At 52.2% G+C, this 27548-nt stretch overlaps 1 protein-coding gene across 6 annotated transcripts in view; it reads left to right on the forward strand.

Moving 5' to 3' along the window:
• Positions 1-17688: 17688 nt before the first annotated feature.
• The window catches only part of DOCK6 (dedicator of cytokinesis 6), a 41957-nt gene continuing 32097 nt past the window's right edge, over positions 17689-27548 (forward strand). For 5 of the 6 annotated variants that reach the window (XR_012012301.1, XM_072787211.1, XM_072787213.1 and 2 more), the window contains exons 1-6: positions 17689-17814; positions 24064-24151; positions 24743-24918; positions 25386-25454; positions 25697-25826; positions 26691-26903. Coding sequence is in view for 5 of the 6 variants with exons in the window: in XM_072787211.1 (XP_072643312.1) it covers positions 17771-17814; positions 24064-24151; positions 24743-24918; positions 25386-25454; positions 25697-25826; positions 26691-26903 (720 nt within the window). In the remaining variant the exon portion in view is untranslated. Of the gene's footprint in view, positions 17815-22104; positions 22125-24063; positions 24152-24742; positions 24919-25385; positions 25455-25696; positions 25827-26690; positions 26904-27548 lie in introns of those variants that run through there. The other variant, XM_072787212.1, reaches the window with a different exon arrangement.

The following is a 27548-nucleotide window of genomic DNA, read 5'->3' on the forward strand; positions in this document are numbered from 1 at the left end:
CCCAACTCCAGCCCCACTCCCCACTCCTGCCAAAACCTTTCCTTTCTCCTTCTGAGGCCTGCTCAGCCATAGCAGGTGAAGCAATTTTCCTTGAGCTCATGTGTCATTGATCAGTGGGCCTTGATGAGACATGCATAGCAGGCATTTCAGAGCAAAAATTGTGCACGTATTGAGGACCCCCCCCCCCACTTCTGCAGCCCATAGCGTACACTGTCTCCTTGTTCCCACCCCGATCAGGTCCAGGTCCAAGTCCATGCTACCCCGGCCACATGCTCTCTTTATCCAGTCCTGGGCTACAGTGTGTCTGGGACCAGGTCTTGGAGGGCTCCAGGCTCTCAGAATCTTCTGTACCCCGCCCCCCCCGCCCCGGGCTCAGCTCAAAGAGAGGAAAAACTTCACATTTCAATTAATTTAACAAATGTTTGTCCAATTGTCTGCTTCTTGGAATATGTGGAACTAAAAATGTTCAGGTAGGTATGACCATCTCCTCCCTGGACAGCTAGGAATGTGTCCTTGTGTGACTTTCTCTAAAAGGTCATTTGAGGGCAGCCTGGGTGGCTCAGCGGTTTAGCGCCGCCTTCAGCCCAGGGCGTGATCCTGGAGACCCGGGGATCCAGTCCCACGTCAAGCTCCTTGTATGGAGCCTGATTCTCCCTCTGCCTCTCTCTCTCTCTGTGTGTCTCTATGAATAAATAAATAAAATCTTAAAAAAAAAAAAAAAAAAGGTCATTTGACGTAAGGAGCCTAAAGACCCAGGGGCTGAGGGCCTGAAAATGGGGACAGACAGGAGGGTGAGAAAATAGGGATGCAAGGGAGCATGGGAAAATGCAGAAATGCAAAGGAGGGCATGAAAATGTGGGCAAAGGTGGACAGGAAAGTGTTGGCGCGAAGGAGGATGGGAGAGGTGTGTCTCACAGAGGTTCGGGAAAACGAAGGCCAAGGAAGGGCGGGGAGGCTGGGAGGCCCAGAGGTGGCTGTAAAAGAGCAGCCCAGGTGGGGGCCTGAGGACCCTTTGACTGGGGCGGGAGGGACCTCCTCCAAGCCCCGCCCCCGCGGCAGCCCCGCCCCGCCCGGCTTCACTGCAAGGCCCGGGCTCCGGTGTCGGCCTCTAGCGCCCCCTAGACGGCCATCAGCGGAAGCGCGGCGCTACCAGGGCCCGACCGGAGTCCCCCAGCCAGCGGCTGCCAAGGGCGCCTCGGAGCCCAGACCCGCCGCCCTGCCCCCGTCCGTGGGAGGAGACGGAGTGTGCCTGTGACGCACCCTCCAAGTCCCCCTAAGCCACACCTGCTGAGTTGGTGGAAGAAACAGAATGGTGCAGGCATCCGGCGAATCACAAATGTCAGATATTTGGCAAAAAAAACCCAGAAAACTAATGCAATCTATCAGTAATAATTCAGAGGTTCTAGAAAACAGTGAAAAACCTCTCTTGAAGGGAAGCTACAGGGCCATTAGGAAGACATTTAAATATTGTAGAAATAGGGACGCCTGCGTGGCTCAGCGATTGAGCACCAGCCCTCGGCTAAGGGTGTGATCCCTGAGTCCCGCATCCGGCTCCTTGCGTGCAGCCTGCTTCTCCCTCTGCCTGTGTCTCTGCCTCTCAATTTCTCTCTCTCTGTCTCTCATGAATAAATAAATAAAATCTTAAAAAAAAATTTTTTTTAATAAATAAATATTGTAGAAATAGAAGAGCTACTCCAGTATTTGCTTAATAGAAGAGCTTAAGGTATGTTAAGATAGTCCTAATTCATTTCTCCCTTGCTTTGTCTCCTTCCTTATACTTTAGGAGATGTGTTTCTTTTTTAAGATTTTATTTGTTTATTTGAGAGAGGCAGAGTGAGAGCACAGGGGGGAGAAGAGGGAAAGGAAGACTCCCCGCTGAGCAGAGAGCACAACCTGGGGCTGGATCCCAGGACCTAGATCATGACCTGAGCCTAAGGCAGATGCTTAAGGGACTGAGCACCCAGGTGCCCCCATGTTTTTTAAAAGCACTGTATCCAAGAAAATCAAGTGTCTTAAATACGCACATGTTCACACATACACACACACAAAATATGTCAATAGCCCATGTTGGCCTATGAGCTATTCTTAAATTCATGCACTTGTCATCAACAACACCAAATAAAGGGCTCAGGAGATAGGTTCACCCGGTTGATTGTTCGTGTAAAATTTGCAGCATTGGTATATTTGTGCATTTAGTTCCTACAAAACCTGGATCCAGCTCTGAAAGGGGACGTTTTATAGTTTAAGTTATTTTAGTAAAAATCATTGTGGGGCAGAGGTGAGAAATCAGAAACTACTCTCCAACCAAAAAGTCTGGAGAGCAGAAAAGAAAGGGGTTGGTTTTTCCGGAGGTCTCTCTCCTTGGCTTGTGGATGGGCATCTTCTCCATGAGTCTTCACATGGTCTTCCCTCTGTGAGGATCTTTTAATCTTCTTCTTATAGAGACACCAGTCATAATGGATCAGGGCCCATCCACAAGGACATCATTTCACCTTTACGTATCAATATTTGCCCATCAGTTGTAACCAATTGATCCACAGATGCAAGATGTTAATAATAAGGCAAACTGTGAGTGGCAGGGAGAGGAGATATATGGGAATTCTCTGTACTTTACATTCAAATTTTCTTCAAGCCTATGACTTTTTAAAAATAGGCCCTATTAATTTTAAAAAAAAAAAAAAAAGGACACCTGGGTGACTCAGTCACTTAAACATCCTACTTGGGACTTCGGCTCAGGTCATGATCTCAGAATCATTAAATGGAGCCCCGCATCAAGCTCTGCACTCAGCAGGGAGTCTTCTTGGGATTCTCTCTCCCTCTCCCTCCACCTTTCCCCCTCACTAAAATAAATAAATGAATCTTAAAAAAAAAAAAAAAAAAGAAAGAAAGAAAACACTGGTGGTAGCATCTGTTTTTTGCTCCAAACTCATTTGCACTATTTGACATTTATTTTTGAAGTCTTTTTTAAAATGAGGAAATAGAACAGAAATGCAGAAAAATCCATAAAACACATATGCCTGTTGAATGTGACAAACGAATCATGACAAAGCAGACAACACTACAAGCACGTTTTGTAACTTTACATTAAAAATATAGTACCGTAGGTGTGATTTTTATAACTTGCTGGGAAGGCAGCGTGGTATGATCCTTAAGAACATGGAAATCGGGGATCCCTGGGTGGCGCAGCGGTTTGGTGCCTGCCTTTGGCCCAGGGCGCGATCCTGGAGACCCAGGATCGAATCCCACGTCAGGCTCTCGGTGCATGGAGCCTGCTTCTCCCTCTGCCTATGTCTCTGCCTCTCTCTCTCTCTCTCTCTGTGTGACTATCATAAATAAATAAAAATTAAAAAAAAAAAAAAAAAGAACATGGAAATCTGGGCAGTCCCAGTGACCCAGTGGTTTAGTGCCGCCTTCGGCCTGGGGTGTGATCCTGGAGACCCGGGATCGAGTCTCACGTCAGGCTCCCTGCACCGGGCCTGCTTCTCCCTCTGCCTGTCTCTCTCTTTCTCTGCCTGTCTTTCTCGTTCTTTCAAAAAGAACATGGAAATCTGGGGTGGGGGATGGGGTAACTGGGTGATGTAATGAGCACTGAGTATTATATAAGAATGATGAATCCCTGAACTGTACCTCTGAAACTAATAATACACTATATGTTAATTAATTGAATTTAAATTAAAAACAGAAAATAAGCAAACAAAAACCCTCAAAAAACAAAAGAACATGGAAATCTCTTGTCTGCTATTTATTCACTAGGGGGCCCCAGGTTGTTTTGAGATAAATGAAATAATAAGTCCCCATTTTACAGATGGATAAACTGAGGTGTGAAAGTTAAACCACCCGGTCAATGTCACAGATAGAAAGTGGTGAGAATCAGACTTTGATCCCACCATCTCAGTCTTAATCACTACATAGATGTTTTGGTGGTTGCAGGAGAGTCGTTCAGCTCTCTACCCACGAGTGTATGCATAGTCTTTCTTATTTCAAAATACAGAATCCAAGGGCATCTGGTGGCTTCATCATTTAAGCGTCTGCCTTCAGCTCAGGTCATGATCTTGGGGTCCTGGATCGAGCCCCGCATTGGGTTCCCTGCTCAGGGGGGTCTGCTTCTCCCTCTGCCCTTACCCCCACTCATGTTTTCTCTCACTCTCTATCTCTCAAATAAATAGTCTTTAAAAAAAATATATGGAATCCATCACAGCCTTGGAAATTAATGGTGTGGAAAAACTATCCCAACAATGTTGCCAGGAGGACACAGCAGATTCCAAAGTTGGGTATTCAGAATAGTCACAATTCTGAAAAAGCAGAGCAGATATCTATTCTGTAGGGAACAATGACCAGAATGAAAGCCATAAAAACACCAGCATTGGTGAGCTTTTGAACAACATTTTTTGTTCTTATGTGGCTTTTTCTGAAAACATTCTCAAGTTGTCTATAATGAGCATGTATTCCTTTGGCAATCAGGAAAAAATGTATTTTTTAAAGATTTATTTATTTATTTGAAAGAGAGGAAGGAAGGGAGAGAGACAGAGTCTTAAGCAGAGTCCATACTGAGTGCAGAGCTGGATGTGGGGCTTGATCCCACCACCCTGAGATCAGCACCTGAGCTGAAACCAACTTGACCTGAGCCAAAATCACTTGACCAACTGCCACCCAGGTGCCCCAGGGGAAAAAAAACAGTTTTTTTTTAAAGCAATTCATTATTTTTATTTATTTTTTAAAGGTTTTATTTATTTATTCATAAGAGACAAAGAGGCTGAGAGAGAAGCAGGCTCCCTGTGGGGAGCCTGATGCGGGACTCGATTCCAGGACCCTGGGATCATGACCTGAGCCAAAGGCAGATGCTCAACCACTGAACCACCCAGGTGCCCGGAAAAAAAAATATATATGTTTTTTTTTTATTTTTATTTATTTATGATAGTCACAGAGAGAGAGAGAGGCAGAGACACAGCCAGAGGGAGAAGCAGGCTCCAAGCACCGGGAGCCCGATGTGGGATTCGATCCCAGGTCTCCAGGATCGCGCCCTGGGGCAAAGGCAGGCGCTAAACCGCTGCGCTACCCAGGGATCCCAATGTTTTTAAGAAAATGGAAGGATGTTGCAATTTTATTTATTATTTTTATTTTATTTATGATAGTCACAGAGAGAGAGAGAGAGAGGCAGAGACACAGGCAGAGGGAGAAGCAGGCTCCATGCACCGGGAGCCCGATGTGGGATTCGATCCCGGGTCTCCAGGATCGCGCCCCGGGCCAAAGGCAGGCGCCAAACCACTGCGCCACCCAGGGATCCCGGATGTTGCAATTTTATTTTATTTTTTTTTTTTAACTTTTTATTTATTTACGATAGTCACAGAGAGACAGAGAGGCAGAGACATAGGCAGAGGGAGAAGCAGACTCCATGCACCGGGAGCCCGACGTGGGATTCGATCCCGGGTCTCCAGGATTGTGCCCTGGGCCAAAGGCAGGCGCTAAACCGCTGCGCCACCAGGGATCCCCGGATGTTGCAATTTTAAAAGGAGACCCCAGGGGGACCCAAGGACAGGTGCCCAGGCTGAATGACAGTGCCGCCTTCCACCAGAACCTCTGCATTCTTTTTTTTTTTTTTTTTTTTTTTTAGGACCTCTGCATTCTTGGAAGGGTTTTCTCATCGTCTCCGTGGATGCTCCTTGCTGAGTCTGGTGGGGATATCAGAAACCACGATCTCCTCTCTGACCATAGGAGTGAGAGAGAATTTGCAGAAACAAAAAACAGCTCTGGCCCGAAACTTAGCCATGATCTCAGGGGTCATGGAAAACAATCCCACCCAGCATTGGAATTCCCTCTGCAGGCTGCATGCCAACTGTTTTTCTGTCGTTCTCTCTTAAAAGATCTGAGAGTTGGTGTGTACATTTCTTGGAGTCCTTACTCTCTGCCGACGTTTAACAAATGGTTGGGGATCTCCCCTTCCACCTTTGGGGATACATGCTCTTGTTCTGCCCATTTTATAGTTGACAATCCGGAGGCCGGGAGGGGGTAGCCTTGTGTTCCAGGCCACGCTAGTGAGGTTTGAAGGCTGTCTTCTGAGTCCAAAGTCAGAGCTTCTTCATGATGGGTGGCATCATGCTAAGTCATTCAACTTTTCATTCAATGAGCATCCATTGCATGCCCAGTGCATGCCAACCGCTGCCCAACACAAAACAGTCTCTGTCTCTCCCATCACAAACTGAGATTCTTGAGAGATCCAGATGTGCAAACAGACAATGACAATATTGGAGCTGGCTCTTTTTCTGAGAACGTGGGATGACGGGGATCTCACTATCTGACAAAGCAACTTGGTCATCATCGGTGGATGCCACTCTGAACCCCATATTCCTTGAGCCAGAAAGTGCGCAGGTGTCCATGAGCTAAAGGGGACTCTGACCCTGAAGCTGTCCCATTTGGAAGTCTGGCCTTACATCTGGATTGTTGTCTCCTCCTCTTGGGCTGGGCTTCTGGAGTCTGCCCGGGGTGGCCTCTGACCCTTCATCCTCATCCCTCGAGGCATCACCTGACACCTTTATGTGTTTAATATGGACAGATGTAGAAGTTGGCACCAATGCCTAGCTTCTATTATTAAAAAAACAAAATAAGGGGCGCCTGGGTGGCTCAGTCGGTTAAGTGTCCAACTCTCGATTTCGGCTCAGGTCATGATCTCGGGGACCAGGCATTGAGGCCCACGTAGGTCTCTGTGCTACTGAGCATGGAGCCTGCTTGGGATTCTTTCTCTCTCTGTGCCCCTCCCCCACTTGCTCGCTCTAAAAAAAAAAAAAAAAGATTTTAAAAACAAAACCAAACAAAATGAAGTCTGGCCATTTTTCATCACAAAAGTAGGCTGTACCTTGATGTCACTGATATGAAATACCTAAAATAGGCAGGCTTACAGAGACAGAGGTAGAATAAAGTTCACGGGGCTGGCTGGGTTGTACAGAGAATGGGAAATTTTTGCTTAATGGGTGCAGAACTTCTACTTGGGGCAATGAAAAATTTTGGAAATAGGGGTATGGTGTCACAGCATAGTGACTGTAATTAACCGCTCTGGCTGCACACTTAAAATTAGTTAAAATGACCAATTTTATATTATATATATTTTACTACAATTTTAAAAAAGTATTAGGAAAAGTAATGCCAGGGACTTCCAGGGACGTCTGAGTGGCTCAGCAGTTGAGCCTGTGGCTCAGGGCATGACCCAGGGTCCCAGGATCGAGTCCCACATCGGGCTCCCTACATGGAGCCTGCTTCTCCCTCTGCCTGTGTCTCTGCCTCTCTCTCTCTGTGTCTCTCATGAATAAATCAATAAAATCTTAAAAAAAAAAAAAAGGAGAGCAACCCATGCTTAGTGTAAAAACATGCAAACATTGTAAAAATTGATTGCAGCCTAGAAAAAGTCCCTGTAAATCCCACATATTCCTCCAGATTTTTCTACTTTACATTAACCTTTATAACTTATTATTTTAAACAACCTGGGTCCTCCTCTACATGCCCCACCCTCACAATCGCTTAAGTTTTCCTGTCTGCTTTGTTCAGTGCTTGGTACACAGTAGGAGCTCAAAAAAGACCCACCAACTATTGGAGCGTCCATGAGGTGAGAAAACCCTTGTGTTTGCAGTCTGGAGATCTGGGCGCCTGCCCTGGTTCTGCTTCTCACTGGCTCTGGGACCGTGATTCATTGCTTGGCCTCAGGCTACCTGAATCTTCTCTGCAAAATGGGCTCAAGAAGTGATTTCACTTGAGGGCGTGGCTGAAATCTCTCATCTGCTGCTGGAAGGAATGTACTGTTACACTTTGGAAAACAGTCCTGCAGTTCCTCAAAGGGTTAAGCAGAGAATTACCATAGGACCCATCTGGATATGCACCCAAGAGAAATGGAAATGTATAGCCACACAAATACTAGACCTGAATATTCACAGCAGCGTTATTCATAACCATCAAAAGGTGGAAACAACCCAGGGTGGGTTAACAACTCAGCCTGGGTAGTTCAGTGGGTTAAGTGTCCGACACTTGGTTTTGGCTCATGTCATGATCCTGGGGTCTAGGGATCAAGCTTGCATTGGGCTCTCTCTCTCTCTCAAATAAATAAATATATCTTTTTTTAAAAAGTGGAAACAACCAAAATGTCCCTCCACGGATGAACAGATAAGCAAACTGTGTTAGATGAAGAGGATGGAACATTCCATCATGAAGAGGATGTACATTCCTCATGTACAATGAGGAAGAATTTTGAAAACATTAGACTAGGTGAAAGGAGTCAGACATAGAAGACCACCTATTACATGATTCTTTTTTTTTTTAATTTTTATTTATTTATGATAGTCACACACAGAGAGAGAGGCAGACATAGGTAGAGGGAGAAGCAGGCTCCATGCACCCGGAGCCCAACGTGGGATTCGATCCCGGGTCTCCAGGATCGCGCCCTGGGCCAAAGGCAGGCGCCAAACCGCTGCACCACCCAGGGATCTCACATGATTCTAATCATACACGAGTCCAGAATCGTGGGTCAGGAGTTGGTTAGGGCTCAGGGGACAGGGCGTAGGGGAATGACAGCTAATGTGTGCAGGGTATTTTTTTTTTTTTAAGATTTTATTTATTTATTTGACAAAGAGAGAGCACAAGTAGGTGGAGCAGCAGGCAGAGGGAGAGGGAGAACCAGGGTCCCAGGATCGTGGAGCAGGGAGCCTGACATGGGGCTCAATCCCAGAACCCTGAGACCATGACCTGAGCCCAAGGCAAAGGCCCAAGTGACTGAGCCACCCAGGTGCCCCCTTGCTGGATGTCTTTTTAAGGTGAGGAAAATATTTGCCAATTGACCATGACGAAAATTGCACACATCTGTGAGTAGTTGAAAAACCATTGAATGCTACACTTTATTTTTCTATTTTTTAAAGATTTTATTCATTTATTCATGAGAGACACACACACACAGAGAGAGAGAGAGAGAGACATAGGCAGAGGGAGAAGCAGGCTCCATGCAGGAAGCCCGATGCGGGACTCGATCCCAGGACCCCGGGATCACGACCTGAACTAAAGGCAGACGCTCAACCACTGAGCCACCCAGGTGTCCCCGAATGATACACCTTAAATGGGCATTGGTGGTATGTGGATTATATCTCAGTAAGGCTATTTTTAAAAGGTAATGCTTTTTGCTTCCGAGTTGGGGGTGAGGAGAGGCTACAGGCTGAAGACAGCCAAAGTCAGCTGTCCATCTTCAGGAATAAATCAGAAAGACCCACGAAGGAGGAGACTCCCCAAGGCACCCAGCGCCTGCAGCTCAGCCCAGATGGCTGAGGTCAGAGCCGCCCAGCCTTGAGCTAGTAACCATTTCCTTTGTGGATGTGAAGAAATGGGCTGTGACCTTACTTTGTGGCCTGAAACCGCAGATGAGGTTCCTGTGGTGGGATTTCCCCTCCCACATCGGAAGCTGATCCTTGTGGGTTTTGGGGCAAACGTGGTGGCTTCTGGGGCTCTGAAGTATAGAGCCTGCAGACGACACTGCCTCCTCTGCACGGCTGGCACTGGTCCCTCAATCCCAGTTGCCTGAGACTCTGCACCCATGCCATCTTCTGTACCCTGGGATGGTTTTGTCTTAATGTGACCTTGTTTTAACTTAATTACCTCTTTAAGGAACCTATCTCCAAATACAGTCCCATTCTGAGTTACTGGTGAGTAGGCTTCAACATACGAATTTGGGGCGACAAAAGTCAGTCTGTAGAAGGAAGTGAGACCCAAAAGGAAGGCAGCCAGTAGGGAGGTAGCTTAAGGCAGGTTAGCCCCACAGGCAACTGGGGTCCCAGTCTCCCTGGAGGCCTCTGGGACATAGCATAGGACAGGCACTCAGTCATCCCACCTTCGGGCAAGGGAGCTGGGGTGTCTATCCACCACCATGTTGGCTGAAGGCTACTCCCAAGGGCATTAATTTTTAGACACTTCTCCCCTGTTCTGTGCAGCCTCTTAAGAAAACTCCCCAACAAAGTCATCTGGATATTGGAGTCATGTCTGCCAGGATTTCAAAGGCAAGGTCCACATCCACCATGCTCCTGTTCATCCCTCAGCCTTCCACGTCACCTCCACAGGGAGCCTTCCTTGATCCCTCACCTTTTTTAAGTGCTTATCATACCCAGGCTTGTCTGATCCTGGGCTGAGTTCTTAAACCTGTCCAAAAGTTGTCCTCAAGGTCACATCAAGTGACCTTCTCTAGGTTTCTGTTTCTCGGTCTGGAAAATGGGCTTGGCGGACCAATGGGAGAATGAAGCCAGCTACGTTCGCAGCATGGGGCCCAGACTAGGCTGGAGCTGCCTGGGTGGGATCCCAGGTCAACCCCACCACCCACTGCAGAGTTTCCAGTTTTCATCTCAAAAGTGGACAAATCAAAACAAGAAAACAAACAAAAAATACCATGTGTGCTCCAGCCAAATCGATGCCCCGATTTCCTGAATGTCTCTCCTCTGGGCCTCTGCTCATGCTGTTCCCACTGCCTGGAAAGCTGTTCACCTGCCTGCCGCCGGCCTGATCTTTAGGTCTCAGCTTGGGAGCCTGCTCCTCGGAGAGGCCCTCCGGCTGGGTTGGACACGGCCTCAGGGCTCCCCCAGTGCCTGGGAGCCCCCATGACCGTCCTGATCGTCATCGTCCTCAGCTGTCCTGCTAGTAGACTTCAAGCCTGCACAACACCCCTAAACTCCCTCCCGCTGCCCCTTTGTGTCAGCCCCTCCCCCCAGCCCCAGCCCAACACTGATCTGCTCTCCCACACTGGAGTCCTGTCTTTCTGAGAATGTTCTATAAATGGAATCATACAATATGTAGCCTTTCGAGTCTGGCCCCTTTCACTGCAGCATAAAGCATTTGAGCATAAAGCTTTGTGGCCTGTATCAATACTTTGTTCCTTTTTGTTACTGAAGAATATTCCATTGTACCCATGGGCTCCGGTTTGTTTCACATTCGCCCATTGAAGGACAATTGGGTTGTTTCCAGCTATTGGTGATTATGAATAAAGCTTCTATAAATAATCGTGTACAGGTTTTTATGTGAACATAGATTTTCATTTTCATTTCATTGTTTCTTTAAAAGATTTTATTTTTAAGCAGTCTCTATACCAACATAGGGCTGAAATAAAGAGTTGCACACTCCACCAACTGAGCAGGGCCAGGTGCTCCATAAATTCTCATTTTTATTTATTTTATTTTATTTTTTAAGTTTTATTTATTTATTCATGAGAGACACACAGAGAGAGGCAGAGACACAGGCAGAGGGAGACGCAGGCTCCATGCAGGGAGCCCGACGTGGGACTCGATCCCAGGACTCCAGGATCATGCCCTGAGCCAAAGGCGGTGCTAAACCGCTGAGCCACCCAGGGGTCCTGTCATTCTGTATTTGTCCAGACCCACAGATCATATGACACAGAAGATGTACCCTAATGGGGACTACCAGACTTCAGTGAATGATGACCTATCAGTTATAAAAATGTCCCTCACTAGAGTGAGATAATAATGGAGGAAACTGGGTGGGGCGTGGAGAATATATGGGAACTCTCTGTACTATCTGCTCAGTTTTCTGCAAACTGAAATTGCTTTTATAAAGAAAATCTATTGGGACGCCTGGGTGCCTCAGCAGTTGAGCATCTGCCTTTGGCTCAGGGTGTGATCCCAGAGTCCCTGGATCGAGTCCCACATCGGGCTCCCTGTGAGAAGCCTGCTTTCCCCTCTGCCTATGTCTCTGCCTCTGTCTGTGTCTCTCATGAAAAACGAAATAAAATCTTTAAAAAAAGAAAATCTATTGGGATGCCCGGGTGGCTCAGTCAGTTGGGCATCTGACTCTTGATTTCAGCTCAGGTCATGATCTCAGGGTTATGAGATCGAGCCCTGCGTTGGGCTCTGCGCTGGGAGTGGAGCCTGTGTCAGATTCTCTCTCTGCCCTTCTCCCTCTGCCCCTACCCCCTAAATAAATAAAGTCAGTCTATTAATTTAAAAAAGAGTGTCTTTCCTGCCCTCTACCCCAGCCTCACCAGTTTCTTGGAATTTTTTTGAAGAGAATATCTAGAAAAACCAGGCAAATACGGATATATACATTTTCCCTTAATATTTGATACCCAAGGCAGCTTTCTGTACACCCCAATCTGCACCTTGCTTCTCATTCCAGACCATTCCATGCGCTGCATATATGCCCTCCTCATTGTTTCTTTCGTTGAAATAGGAGTCTCACGCTTGGCACAGCAGTACAGTATTCCACTCCACACAGGCAGCGGGACCAGCACCATATGGATCGTTATTTCCAACCTTGGTTGTTAGGTTGACTCTGTTTAGTCACGACTGTCCTCAGCATTTTCCACATAAGGATTAGATTTCTAGAAAGGGACTTGCTGGGTTCACAGGTTTGTATAATTTTGAAATATCCGTCTGATTTGTCCTCCATTTGATATTTACCTAAGGGCATCTCTGTCAGTGACGGACATGAGAGTTGGATCTTCCTGAAACAAGGAAGATCTGCACCCCTCCATGGCTCCCCACTGTCCTAAGGGCTATGCCGGGCTCCCGCTGGGAGGCCTTAGAGACCCACCACCCTCTCCCCCATGTCCTCCACGCAGGTGAATTCTACTTCTCCCCTCGGTGTTTGCTTTGCTGGTCCCTCTGCCTGAAACTACCTCTCTCCCTAACTCAGCCTGGCCAATAGCTACTTGACATCACCTCCAGCATTGACATCACCTCCTTCCAGAAGTTCCCTGTGCCTGGCATACAGCAGGCACTCAGTAAATGCTGCTGGAGCAAATGAATGGATGAAGGAAGGGAAAGGAGAGAGGGCTGGTTTATGGAGCAGCTGAGGGAGTCTATAGGCCCCAGGGAGGAGCATGGTTCCCTCCTGGGGCAGTGGGGAGCCACAGCAGGCTCTGAGCAGGAGAAAAGCATGCTGAAAAATGTCTCTTATTTGCAGAGGCACCTTTTTTGTGCCCTGGGCCCTTATCAGCAGAAGTTTGTAAGTTCATAAAATCAAACACGTAGGATGGTGAAGGAAACCCATTAGAAACCCATTGCATTGGGATACAGTTATCAAAATCTGTTTTAATTGTGATGCAATGTGGGCATCTTTCAACATATTAAGTAGGAAGGCCCAGCGCAGCCCTAATGACTGTCATCAGCAGAAGCAGGGGGAGAGTGAGCAATGCAAGTTTTTCCTTCTAAGTCCATAAAGCTCCTGAATTCCATTTGCAAACCCCTTGGGCGTCTGGGGACCCCGGTGAAAACCCCCGGATGCTGGGATGCCGTAAGGGCCCCTGGAAAGTGAACAAACTTGATAAAGGTGTCATTGACAGGGACAGGAGTGATTTCCAGGGATGATGGAAAGGGCATCCAGACAGACGAGCATCTGGCGGCTGGGCCATCTGTTCAAAGAAAAACAGGAAGACTGTCCCCTGCCCCTCTGGCCTCTCTGGGCCCAGCCTTTGTCTTCATGACTTTAACTCCCAAAGGCAGGCCTGGAGCCCCTGAGTCGGCTTCCAACTTCCTTCCAAGCTCCGGAAGCAGCAGGAAAAACAGTCTGACAAGGCAGCATCTTCCAGGCTGTGTGCTCTCCTGACAGCACTTCACGCTTCCCCACCGCAGCCCCACAGGGCCAGCTCTGAGGGTAACATCCCATTTCACAGATGAGGAGCCCAACGGCCAGAGAGGCCCCAGGTCACCCAGCCTGGCTGTGGCCAAGCAGGGACTGGGAGTCAGGCCTCTTTGGATTCTAAGTCCTGCCTCTGGGCATTCCTGCTCTGAGTTCACCACCTACCTCAAGACATTCATTCATTCATTCATTCATTCATTCAAGTGATTCACCAAGTTGCCAAAATCATCTGAAGAGATTAGGGGAGAGATTTCCCTAAACACAACAGACCCAGGTTCGAGTTTTACGACTCACAAGTGTGGTTTGAGGTGGGTGGCTGCTTTTTGCAGCCTCAGTTTCCTGCACCTGTAGGTTGATGACCTGGGGTAATGAGACATCCCCCTCACCCCCACCCCCCACCAGGGGCTTAATTGGAGCCTGCACACAGCAGGTGCTCAGGAGATGCCTGCTGAGTAGATGGCCTTTGCATCCTGCTCCCACCACCTAGCCTTACCTCCGTACTACCCCCACTTCCACTACCTCTCCTTGTGGCAAGAGGGTTCCCTGCTCCCTGGTAGTAGGTTAGTAGAGCTGAGGGCAGGGCAAGTGTCCTGAGCGGGCTGATCCTGCCATTTCTGCCATCGGCACAAGGGGGCAGTGGGTGCCCACAGTCAGCTTTCCTCTACCGGCCCCCAGCACCCCTCACTCCATTTGGGAAGTTGAGACTTTGATGCCCCTGCCATCAGGTTGCCTTTTCCCACCACACTAGGGGACAGTGAGGTATCATGGTTCCCTGACCACTGGACTCCTGCACCACTCTGCCTCGTTCATTCTCTCATTGAGCACCTACTATATGCACACCCCTAGGAGGGGCACTGGGGACACAGCAATGAACAAGGCAGAGAAAATTCCTTGTGCTCATGGAGCTGGCATCTGAGTGGGAGAGTTGGACACCATGGAACCAGGCAGTTACAACCCCAGCTGTAGTGGGGAACCTCGGAGGCTGGAGGCAGGAGGGCCTAGAGGAGCCCTTGAGCTGCTTGGGCAGGGGAGGGAGACAGTCAAGGAAGGCTTCCAAGAAGCATGAGACCTAAGAATGAATAGAGGTATGTTCAGGTAAAGAGCAGGGGAACCAGTGTTCCAGGCCAAGGGGATGGCCTGTGCCAAGGTCCGGAGGGAGCTGCCCCCACAAAGAAAGATAGGAAAGGACACTGTAATGCTGCATGGATTCAGATGGTGAGGTCCTGGAACAAGGACTGAGCAGCAGCTCAGGGGAATGGAGGAGAGAAAGGCCAGAAATAGATATTTGTGGAGTGCCAGCCCTGTGCTAGGTGCTGGGGACCCCTTGGAGATGGATTACTGGTCGCTTAGACCCAGTGTGATTACGGTTGTAATGTACCTACAGCACAGGTAGCTGTAGGCGGCAGAGATGCCCCAGCTGAGATTTAAGGGATGGAGAAGGGGTCAAACAGAGAGGAGTGAATGGAACAGCATTCCAGGGGGTGGGAACAGCAGGGGGCATTGGTGCAAAGACAGATGATCTTTGGGGCCACTCCATCACTCACACGGAGAGAGGTTCAGCCCCTGGTCATCTCCTTAGCCCCACTCGCAGCCAGCCCAGCCAGCTTCCACCGGGGCTGGGGCAGTCCCTCCTCCCTGGTACACAGGCACTGTCCCCATACCCTACATGTGTTCCTCACTGCAGCCAGAGGAGGCCAAAGTCCCCCGCCAAGCTTGGCCTCTGTTTGAGCAGCTGCCAGGATCACCCTCGCCCCGCCTGGCTGAGTCAGGCCTGGCGTGCCCTGCAGAGGAACTGCCCCACTGATCAGGTCTGGTAGGCACTGGGCCGGTAGCAGGCTCCAGGCAGCTGGGGCAGGGCCTTTACTTGGAAGGATCTTTGAAACAGCCTTTCTACCCAGACAGAGCTCAGAGTCACTGGGCTCATAGCCCCCAGCAGGCTCCTGGACGGAGGCAGATCCCGTGAAGGCCTGGACCTTGCTGCCCCCGGTGTCTGGGCTGCCACTTGACCACAAGTCCTCAGTGGAGGAGATGAGGAAATGGAGACTCAGAGAGGTTGAGAGATTGACCTTGAGTCCCACAGCCTGGCCTGGACTTGGACTCTGTTGGTATTTAGAAACAAAGCTTTCTGGGTTGGGCTCCCCCCCGTAACAGGTCTGGAATCACAGATCTGATGCCCACTTGCCTGATTTCACCCTGCCTCTCTGGGCCTCCTTGTCAAAGTGGGGTGGTGATGGCACCCACATGTGGGAAGGGTAACAGCATGTGCGAAAAGGGAGCTGCGCTCTAGTGTTCAGAGGAGGTGGGCAGCTGGAGGGGGGTGGGGGGGAGGTGACCAGGGCAGATCATGCAGCACCTCGTGGGCCCCAGGTGAGGACTTTGGCTTTTACCCTGAATGAGGTGGGAGCCGTGGAGGATTTTAAGCAGAGGAGGGATGTGACCTGATTCAGGTGTTCCCCGTCTCTTTCTGGACACTGGAGGGAAAACAAACTGAGAGGGCTGAGGGCAGGAGCCAGGAGACCAGGTCTGAAGGTGTCTGGGCTGGAAGGAGGCAGAGCAGAGGGGAGAAACCCACCGATCTTTGCTTATCTCCATGTTTCTTGCCCAGCCTGGCTCTCAGAAGCCCAAAGGCGAGGCAGGGACTTTAGCCCAGGAGGCTGCTGGTTGGGGTGAGGGTGACATGGGGTGAGGCACAGCACAGTGATGGGCGGGGTTACACCTGGAGACTCCCAGGTCAAAGTGGCTGGACCACTCAGGCGAGTGCCAGTGTGTGGGCTACAGACAGATACACATGTCACCTGCCAGGCTGGGAACAGCCCTGCTGTGCCCTTAAGAGCTTGGGGCTGAGTGGCAGGGTTAAGGGTTTCCCCGAAATCCAAGCCTCCCTCCGCTGGGCTCAGCATCTGACACTGCTCCACTTTGCCTAGTTGGGGCAAGTTCCTCTGCTTCTCTGGGGCTCAGTTTCCTCACATGTAAAAGGGAGGATAATGCTAACATCCATATGTGGGAAAAGGAGCAGCACATGCAAAAGCCCTAAGGAAGGGACGCCTGGGTGACTCAGTGGTTGAGCATCTGCCTTCGGCTCAGGGCCTGATCCCAGAGCTCTGGGATCGAGTCCCGAATCCGGCTCCCAAGAGGGAGAGCCTGCTTCTCCCTTTACCTCTCTCTCTCTGTGTCTCTCATGAATAAATAAATAAAATCTTAAAAAAAAAAAAAAAAAAAGCCCTAAGGAAGAGCCGGGCCGTCCTATTATTCAGCCCCCGATTCTGCCTAGGACATTTTCTGACCAGGGCTGGAAGGGCCATCAGGAGGAGGAACCTGCCCATGTAAAGGCTTAGGGGTGAGCAAGGGGTTGGCACATCCAGAACAGGAGTGGGGGCTGGAGAATTCTCTAGACTGCTGCCCGGGAGCTGGGAGAGGGGGGGCCACTGGGGAGAGATTTGAGACCACAAGTAAACCAAGACATCCCCACTTTCTCCAGTGGAGGCACTCAAGCATCTCCAGCCCAGCTGGACCCCTTTGCTTCCCTCCTCCTGGACTGGGGCACATCCCCAGTAGCCTCGGAGACCCCCGTGATCACTCAGGCCTGGGCAAGCGTCTGATCACCTCTGTGCCTCAGTCCACCCATCTGTAAAATGGGGAAACGATGGTTCCTTCTGCACCTGTGAATTGCAGGGCCAAGCTTCATAAACGCTCGAGATTATACTTATTACGGATGATTGCGGGGGTTAATCAGAGGGCAGAAGGAGCATCCCCCGGAGTCTGACACCCCCGGCCTCGGTCCTGGCGCCTCCCCTCCCCTGCCCCCTCCGGAGCCTCAGTTTCCCCGGCCCCCCTCCCCTCTCCCCTCCGGAGCCTCAGTTTCCCCGGCCCCCCTCCCCTGGCCCCTCCGGAGCCTCAGTTTCCCCGGCTCCCCTCCCCGGCCCCCCTCCGGAGCCTCAGTTTCCCCCCCTCACCCCAGGGGCGCGGAGGCAGCCCGGGGCCCCCGCGCCCCTCCGGCCGGCAGGGGCAGCACGGAGCCGCCCCGCACACCCGGAAGGGCCCCGCCTCCGGCCCCGGCCCCCGCCCCGGCCCCGCCCAGCCCGGGCGGCCCAGAGCCGGGAGGCGGCGGCGGCGGCGACCACGGCGGGGACGGTGCGCGCGGCGGCGGCGGGGGGACGCGCGCGGCTCCATGGCGGCCGCCGAGCGCCGCGCCTTCGCGCACAAGATCAACAGGTAGCGCGGCTCCGGGCCCCTCCCGCGCCCCACGTGTCCGGGCCCCGCCCCGGGGCGGCCCGGCCCCCCACCCCCCGGCGCCCCGCACTCCAGCCCCCTCGCCCGCGCGGGGCGGCCGCTTCCTCCGGCGGGGGTCGGGGGGCGGGGGCGGGGGCGCGGCGGGGCGGCGGGTGCGATGGCGGCGGAGCCGAAGTCCGCCCCGGGCGCCGGGGGGACGCGCGGGGGCGTGTCCGGGGGCCTTCCTGGAGGAGGCGGCGCCGGGGGAGCGGGTGCCCGGAGCGCCCCGCGTCGCACTGCATCTCCGGGTCCTTCCCGGGGCCCCGAGCCCGGGGCGTGCGAGCGGGAAGGGCCGGTGCCACCCCCCTCCCGCCGGGCGCCGGATGCGGGAACGCGGAGGGTGCCCTCGGAGGAGGCCCTGGAGGCCCCTCGGGAAGGTCCCCCCTCGCCAGGGGCCCGTGCCCAGCTGTCTGGGGAGCAGGGGACAGCTGTGGCGGGCCCCCCGCCCCCAGCCCAGCTTCAGGCTCTCCCGGCACCGGCCGGACGCGCTGGAGAAGGTCGGGTGATTGAATGGACCGAGTGGGGGCTGGGGACCCAACCAGCTGGTGGGCAGACGGGGGAGGGGACAGGCGCCAGGCGCTGGGGGATCCATTTCCGTGGCCGCTGGAGATTGTAAGACTCAGCCTGGGAGGGGGAGGTCACACTAGGGCTGAAGAGCCTCTCCCCCTCTTTGCCTCCTTAGCCCGGCAGAGTCTGCCCAGGGGTCCTCTCCTCGGGGCACCTGTGCTGGCCAGGCTCAAGTGAAAGAGCACCCGTGGGTCCAGAGCTGGCCTGGTGGAGACACAAGAAAAGATCCCACCCTTGGGGGCAGATACAAAGGGGTGGACAGAGGAGTAGCACACTAAAGTAGATTATATATTAATGATAAGCGCCAATGCTCAAGGGCCGGAAAGGAGGTGGCGAGGATGGGGACCATTATAGATACAGGAGACAGATCAGGAAAGCCCAGATAATAAGGTGACACTTGAGCAAAGTTTTGAAGGAGGTGAGGGAGGCATCCATGTCGTATGGGGGGAAAAAGCAATCCAAACACAGGGAAAGGCAAGTGCAAAGGCCCTGAGGCAGAAGCAGGCAGAGTGTATTTACAGATGATCTGAGGAGGCCGGCCAGTCTGGAGCAGATGGTGCGGGGTCTTGTGGGTTGTGCGGAGGACTTTAACTTGTAACCTGAGTGAGGTGGGAGCCATGAAGAGTTCTGAACATAGGGGATGTGACCATGTGTCTGGAGCATTGTGGCCAGGCACTTTTTATGTTCTGTTATCTTTATGTCCCCCGATTGGTCTCTCTCTGTCTTGGACCTTTGGCATCTTTTCTTTGACACAGTCTCTGTGTCCCTGGGCCCTGGCTTCCACTCCAGTAAAAAAAAAGAGAGATCTTGGGTCCTGCCCTGGGGAACGGATAACTACAGAGCCCAGGGTAAGAAGAGCAGAGAATGATCCTGGGGCCCCAGCGAACCACAAGCAAATGGCTCAAGTCTCCCAGCCATCCCCTGCCAGGGCCTCCGGAGCAGCCTAGTGGACATCCAGGTGTCTACATGCTTGGATCTAGGCCTGTATTCATCTTTTCAATCATTTAGTCATTCATGCCACAATGCCATATTGACCCAAATATTAAACAGTCCCCCAGTTTCTTAATGAACAGATTCTTAAAAAAAAACATTTTGGGGGGACAGCTTAAAAACTACAAACTCTTATTCATAAATAACATGGACAGACATTACTGTGTGCAGTAGAACTTGTCCATTTTTTTTTTCACTTGTACTCTTTAAAATAAACCCAATCTGGATGGTGATAATGGCCAGCGTGTATAATATGTTTACAGCATGCTGGTCCCCATCGGGAATGCCACTCGTTTAATTGTCGCCAGAGCCTGTTGACATAGGTGTAACTGTAGAAAGCTGGACTCTACAGTGGTTAGGTCACTGTTGGATGTCTCTTCTGGGGAGGTGAGCCCGGTGTGTATGGGGGTGGGGTGGCCTCAGTGTTCAGAACAATCTCAGAAACCTTGTCTCTTGCTGTCCTCATATATCCCCCATTCTTCCCCGTGTCTGGTAGCAGCATTTTTATTCGACCCCCCAGCTGTCTGATGCGGGGCAGGTGGCATTTCTTACTTAGGGATCCTGGGATCAAGCCCTACATTGGGCTCCCTGGTCAGCAGGGAGCCTACTTCTCCTTCTCCCTCTGCAGCTTCCCCTGCTCGTGCTCTCTCTCTCTCTCTCTCTTTCTCTCAAATCTTACACAAATATGATAAATAAATAAAAGCTTTTAAAAAGAAATCCAACAACAACAACAAAACAACAAATGGCAAGGAAAAAGTCTCTTGGGTCAAGACAAAGTCTCTATCTCCAGGGCCACCTGACCCAGCCGCCCCTCTTGATCCTGCACCTAGTTCTGTCCCTCAGGGAACTGCCATGCTGAGGGTGGCTCCCATCCCTTCCTCACTTGCGTGATGGTTTCTCCAGCCGAGCTGGCTTCCTCGGCGCCATGGGCTACTTTTGCCCATTTAGAACGTCTTATCAGTGGAGTCATGTGTGATGTCAAGGCCTGTGTGCCCAGTCTCTCATCCAACATGTCAGGAGAAGGGCTCACCTGTGCCATTGCCTGCGGTCTGCGCATCCTTTTTCGTTGCTGCATACTATTCCTCCCGTTGGCACACTCCAACTTTGGCCAAGGAACGTGTGCGTCTTTTCATTTTGGGGTTGTCATGACCAGGGCTGCAGTGAACATTCTCAGCCGTGTCTTTCCTCCTGAGTATCTGCGCCTCTAAGTGGAATTGCTGGATGGGCTTATCTTTAACTTTGCCTGAACATTACAGACGATTGTCCAAAGGGGTTCCCCCAGCAGCAGATGAGAGTTGCTATCGCTTCACATCCTCCCTGGCAGGCAGATTATTTATCTTTAGAATGTTGTGCCGGGGGCACCTGGGTGGCTCAGTTGGTTAAAGGTCTGCCTTCCGCTCAGGGTCCTGGGTTCAAGCCCCATGTTGGGCTCCCCGCTCAGTGGGGGACATGCTTCTCTTTCTCCCTCTGCATCTCCCCACTACTCGTGCTCTCTCTTTCACTTGATCTCTCTCTCTTTGAAATAAAAAAAAAAGTTTTGACAGTCCAAGAGGGCTGGAATGATATATAATGGGGAATCTCTTTGTGGTTTTATATGGATTCATATTCTTCCCTTATTTTTCACCCAAGTGGGAGCACACAGCATCAGAGACTTATGCCATTCTCATTTCTGGTTTTATGGTCCTCCTCCCCTGTGAGAGTGGACTTCTGTTAATCCGACCAGCCCTGGGGTGAGGTCCACAGTCTCACAGAATTCCCACTGATGCCACTGCTTTATCTTTCCTCTCTCGGTGTCCCCATGGTGTCACGTACGATTGCTGATTCTCACCTTAGGAGGATTTGTCTCACCAGTAGCTATAACTCCCCACCTGATCTTTGCAGTTTCTCTCGTTGCAATCCTGAGATTCCCTTTCCGAGGAAAACTAGTATATTCAGCTCAACATTTTGCCTCCTTTTAAAAAATGTGCTCCGTGGGGGTGTCTGAAGCAGATCAGATGCAGGTATGAGAAAGAGGAGCTGGGGATGACTCCCAGGTGTGGGTCCTGAGCACCCCTGAGGGCAAGGCTGCCCTTAGTGAGACAGGGCAGGTGGTGCGAGGGCAGGTTCTGGTCATGCTTCATTGCCTGCAGTCGTGCGAGGGAGGCAGGTGTCCCACAGAGTGGACCCAAGGGTTCCTATTTATGTGGTTCTGAAACCTGGAGATTGGATGGGACTCCCATAAGGGGGGTGAGCGTGGACATGGAAGAGGCAGGTTCTGGAGCCCCACTCCCCATCATGCGCAATGTGAAATACCCGGTGCTGGAGGGCACAGACTTTCACTCCTGGCCCACAGGGGTTTGATTCTGGGCTCCGTGACCCTGGATTCCTCATGACCCTCTCTGAGCCTCTCTCCCCTTTGCCATAAAAAGGAGAGCCAAACATTCCAGTTTCCCAGGATCCTTTTAGGCCAACATAGTGACAGCAAGCCTTAATTGAGCACTTACTGTGCACCAAGCCTTATACTCGGAGCAGTTCAATAAGCTGTGGGTACTGTATTGAGCCCAGAGGTCTAGAGAGGGGATGTCACTCATCTGTGCTTGCCTAGGTCCACGTGCAGAGCCCTGTGACACAGGAAAGTGACTCCCATGGCCACAGTGCTGAGGACCTGGCCTTTGCCCACTCTGGGGACATCTCTCCAAGGCCAAAGACAAAATGAAGTGAGAGTCCCGGCCCTCCCTCCACCCCTCTCCCTTCTCTGGGGCAGCAGCTGCGGAACAGCTGGGACCAGGACATGGATGGCTGTGCCCTGTCCCGGCATGCCTCATAAATCATCCCCTGAGACCCTGTGTGCCCAGGCTTCTGGAAGAGGCGGCCCCAACTTTGGGGATTTGAGGACAAATACCTCGTTTGAACACCCTTTGAATTTCCTAGAACATCCTCCATCACCTCCCCGCTATGCCCCTAAAAATAGAAGCAGAGTTCTGGGACCATTGACAGAGAGTCCAGAGGCAGAGGGGTGAGACCCCAGGTTGGATCAGGGTCATGGTCAAGTTTTGTTTGACCAACACAGATTGGAAATCAGAGGCTTCCAGATGACCCCCGTTGGCCCCAGCCTTCCCCACCCTCACCTGTCTTCCCTGGACCCACCACACACGTCCATCTCGTCAGCGGCCCATGGGCCACGAGATTTGCAGTCAGCATAGTACCTTTTTTTGTGGGGGGAGGTACAACTTTTTATTATGAAAACTTCCAAGCAGACAGGAAAGTGGAAAATGGAAGGGAGTGAAGCCCAAACATCAAGGCAGTTGCCTTCTCAAATTTTTTAAAAAAGATTTTATTTATTTATTCGAGAGAGAGAGAGAGGCAGAGACACAGGCAGAGGGAGAAACAGGCTCCATGCAGGGAGCCTGATGTGGGACTCGATCCCGGGACTCCAGGATCACACTCTGGGGTGAAGTTGGCGCTAAACCGCTGAGCCACCTGGGCTGCCCTTGCCTTCTCAATTTTAAGAGGGATTGGGGCCCAGAAAGGGTATCCCACCTGCCCAAAGCCACACAGCTAAAATGTCCGGGGCTTCTCTTAGAACTGACACACAGTGGATTTAGGTAAATTGGACCAGGAGGGAAGTTGGGAGGGATTCAGTCCATCAAGAAAAATTTATTGGGTACCTACTGTGTGCGGGGCTGGTGCTGGGGCCTCTGTGGGCACCACACAGCTCTATTCCTGACTTCGTAGAGACTCTGGGGAGCAGGAGTTTCCATGCTTGGAGCACAGCACCCAACTATAGGGTCTTTGCACCTGCTGTACCTTTTGCCCAGAATCCCCTTCCCCAGGTGACTTGTGTCTCTCTCTCCTTCCCCTCCTTCCAAGCTCAGCTAAAGGAATTGAGTGCCTGGGGGTGCCAAGTCCCAGATTCCTGTGCTGGCCCCCTCTTCTGTGGGTCTTGCCCCATCACCCTCCTCCTGCCCGGCACGGGTGCAAGTGGCCCAGGAAGGCCACACACAGATCTTGGTTTCTAGATGTGCTCTATGAGTCACGCTGGTCTCTTAACACACACTCAGCCTGGCCTCTGACCCCCTGAGAATGAGGTACAGAGCACCCCCTGAATGCCAAGGCCCCTGTGCTCGGCTCCGCACAGCAGCCTTGTGAGGTCACTTCAAGTACAGAGGGGTAAACTGAGGCTCAGAGGCAGCAGTAACTCGTCCAAAGCCCCATAGCAAGGATGGGGCAGGGCACACATTCTGGAAGGGAGGCAGGGGGGTGGAGGTCCCCCAGACGAGGAGGCTGAGGCCAGGGACCAGGGAGGGGGCTGGCCAGCCAGGACTCAGACCCACTGTGGTGGGCACCAGGGACAATGAAGGGTCTGTGACCCTCATGCCTTGCCGGGAGCAAATCCTTCCATCTGTGCTTGGTGAGGGGTTGGAAGGGCCCCGCGTCCACCTTGGGGGGTCCCGGAGCCTCTATCAGCCCCAGCCCTGGGGTCCCTAGGGCTGTGGATTCTGAAGCCTCGGTTCTCCTGGTCCGTGGCCTGGGTTTTTCCCGTCCACAGCCTAGATTTTCTGCTCAGAGAATGAATTTATTGGCCTGAAGTGGAGTTCCCAGGGCCCCATGGCCCAAGTTTTCATGTCCTCAGTGGCCCCTTCCCTGCCTGAACAGGACGGTGGCTGCCGAGGTGCGGAAGCAGGTGTCCCGGGAACGCAGTGGCTCTCCCCACTCCAGCCGACGCAGCAGCACCTCCCTGGGGGTACGTGCTCGGGAGGTGCCCCCTCCAGGACCCTGCTCTCTCCCAGACGTGGGGTTCCCCTCTGCCCGGGCTTGGTCCTACACACCCCTCCCACTAGTGCCCCATCCTGGGTGGGACCGTCCCCATTCCTCTTTCCCTGCGAGTGGGGAGGGCAGCCCCCTCTCTGCAGCTGCTGAGGGGCTGCGGGGGCAACAGCAGCCCCGTGGGTGGTCCGCCTGATGTCACCCCACCTCCCCGCTGCTGGGACCACCCAGATGTGGGGGGGGATGGGAGGTACTTTCAGCTGCAGCTGAGAGGGAGTGGGGCCTGAGGAATTGTCTTTCTTTGCTGCAGCCAACATGCCTTTCCTTCCAGCATAACCCTGCCTCTCCAGGCACAGGGTGTGATTTCCGGCCTGGAAAGAGGGGCGGGCCAGGCCCTGCTGGGATGGGGTGGAGAGTCTGAGGTCACTGTCCTGCCTGGCTCCTCGCAGCTCCCACACTCTCCATGGCTCCCACCGCCCTCTGCCCTCTTACTCGGGCCCAAGCACAGCACTCACCCCTGGCTCTCAGCCCCCAGGGCAGGGGCCACAGGCACTTTGCTCCAACCTAGGTCCCACTGACTGAGGTCGTTGAGCCCTTGGACTTCGAAGATGTGCTCCTGAGCCGGCCACCAGACGCTGAGCCCGGGCCCCTCCGGGACCTGGCTGAGTTTCCCGTTGATGACCTGGAGCTCCTGCTACAGCCCCGGGAATCCCGGACCACAGAGCCCGGGATCCCCGAGGATGGGTAGGTTCAGCCACACGCACCCCCCACCCCATGTCTGTAACTCCAGCCTGCCTCCGTGCTCCTCATCAGCACCCACCTTTCATCAAGTTCCAACAGCCCCAAGTTCAACTGCTGGCTTGGCTGTGTGACCTTAGGCAAGTTACCTACCCTCTCTGAACTTCCATCTCCACGTCTCCAAAATGGGGAGAAGAGCAGGCCCCACTCTGCCCTGCCTCTGTTTACCCTCATTCTATTTTTTTTTCTTTAAGATTTTATTTATTTATTTATTTATTTATTTATTTATTTATTTATTTATTTATGAGAGACAGAGAGAGAGGCAGAGACACAGGCAGAGGGAGAAGCAGGCTCCCTGTGGGGAGCCCGATGTGGGACTCAATCCCCGGATTTTGGGATCACGCCCTGAGCCGAAGGCAGACCTCAACCATTGAGCCACGTTGGCGTCCCTATCCTCTTTCTATTTTGTGCAGAAAGCTGGATGCCCAGGTGAGGGCCGCAGTGGAGATGTACACAGAGGATTGGATCATCGCCCACAGGAGGTGGGTCTGGCCCTGGGGGCAGCTCAGGGCAGAGGGCAAGAGGCCAAGTCTGAGCCCAGAAGAGCCCACTGGGCCGGTCCTCCTGTTTATCTGCCCACTGTCCCTGCAAGGGCAGCTGGACTTCTCTGGGGTGGGTCTTGTCTGGTGTATCACAGGGAGGGTGGATGGCCTTGCAGGCATCCCAGGGGCCTTGCGGGGTGTGCCCTCATCCCTGCTACCCACCCAACCCTGCCTCCCCCTAGGTACCAGCATCTGAGTGCGGCGTACAGCCCCATCACCACGGAGACGCAGCGAGAGCGGCAGAAGGGCCTCACCCGGCAGATCTTTGAGCAGGATGTTTCTGGGGATGAGAGGTCCGGCCCAGAGGACTCGGTGAGGGAGCCCCGGGCACCAGTCACTACAGGGGTGTATGTAGGCTCTGGCCTCAGCTCTCGGTCACACGTGACGGGAAGTGACCCAAACAGCCTTGAATCCAACAGGAAATGTGTCAGCCCTGTGCGTTAAAAGTTAAGGGTAATGAGTATAAACATCTATTAAGTGCTCAGTGTATACTAAGGGCTTTAGACTTGTCTTCGTCTTTCATCCTGTAAGGCAGGGCACCATCCGTTTTGCAGATACAGAAACTGAGGCACAGCAAGGTGATTAGAGGAGCTTCCCTAGCCCCCTGGGTCTCGAGCCTACATTTTGTCAACCGGTATTCATCAGGCTCCTACTTTATGCTCACGATAACCCTACCAAGAATTATTGCAATCACTTCTCAAAATCAATTTTGAGATGTAGAGGAGGATCCTGACGCCCTTTAAGTTGGGTTCCGGGACAGGGTCACAGAGCTGAGTGGGGATTTGGACCAGGGTAGTCTGCCTCTGACCATACCTGAGTTGGGGAGGTCAGGCGGCCCTGAGCCAGTGACAGTCCCCTTGGGAAGAACCTTCCCTCCCCTGGTGACAGTGAGCAAAACCCCATGGAAGGCTCTCCTGGCCCAGCCTACATGTGTCCTTACCCTGGCACCAATCCCTGGGGCCGCTCAGGAGTAGCCAACCATGGTAAAGGAGCGTCGCCCCCCTCCCAGGCTGAAGGTTCTAGAAAGAGGCTCAGCAAAGCCTCACAGTGACCCTCATAGGGGTGACCCCACCCCTCAGCTTTCCATCTATAAATTGGGCATGAGGACAGTCCCACTTAATGGGACTGAAGGTGGATCCAGCCGGTGCTGAGTGCCTGTGCATTCTCCACTGGCAGGACGACCCCCGGCACTCCTCGGGCTCCCCAGATGACACCCCACGAAGCAGCGGCGCCTCTGGCATCTTTGACCTGAGGAACTTGGCAGCTGACTCCTTGCTGCCCTCATTGCTGGAGCGCACAGCCCCTGAGGATGGGGACCGGCGGAATGAGGCCCTGCGGCGGCAGCACCGGCCCCGCGCCCTGCTGGCCCTCTACCCGGCACCTGATGAGGTGGGTCACACAGGCTCTGAGGCCGATGCCCACGCAGCTGACACTCTGTGTTCTCCCTCCAACGTTTGCTGGGTACCTCGTGTACACCCCCCAGGTTTTTTTGTTTTTGGTTTCTTTGGGGTTTTTAAAAATATTTATTTGAGAGAGAGAAAGAGAGAGCCCGAGTTGGTGCACATAGAGAGGAGGGGCAGAAGCAGAGGGAGAGGGGGAGAGAATCTCAGCAGACTCCCTGCTGAGCACGGACCTCCCCCCACATGAGGGGCTCCATCCCACCACCCTGAGATCATGACCTGAGCCGAGATCAGGAGTCAGAGGCTCAACCAACTGAACCACCCAGGCGCCCCCGTACACCCTGTTTTTTTTTTTTATTCAATTCCTTTTATTGGATGTCTACTACTTGCCCTTATATTTATCCAAACAGCATTTATTGGATACCTACTATATACTCCTATAGTCATCCTTATTCTTCTTAATCAAACAGAATTGAATCAACTGATATTTACTGAGCACCTTCTATATATGCCATATTTATCCAAGTAACACTTATTGGGCACCCAGTGTATAGCATGTATTTTTTTTTTAAAGATTTTTTTAAAAATTTATTCGTGATAGACATAGAGAGAGAGAGGCAGAGACACAGGCAGA

Source organism: Canis lupus, chromosome 19 (genome assembly GCF_048164855.1).
Source record: "Canis lupus baileyi chromosome 19, mCanLup2.hap1, whole genome shotgun sequence".
Lineage (NCBI taxonomy): Eukaryota > Metazoa > Chordata > Mammalia > Carnivora > Canidae > Canis > Canis lupus.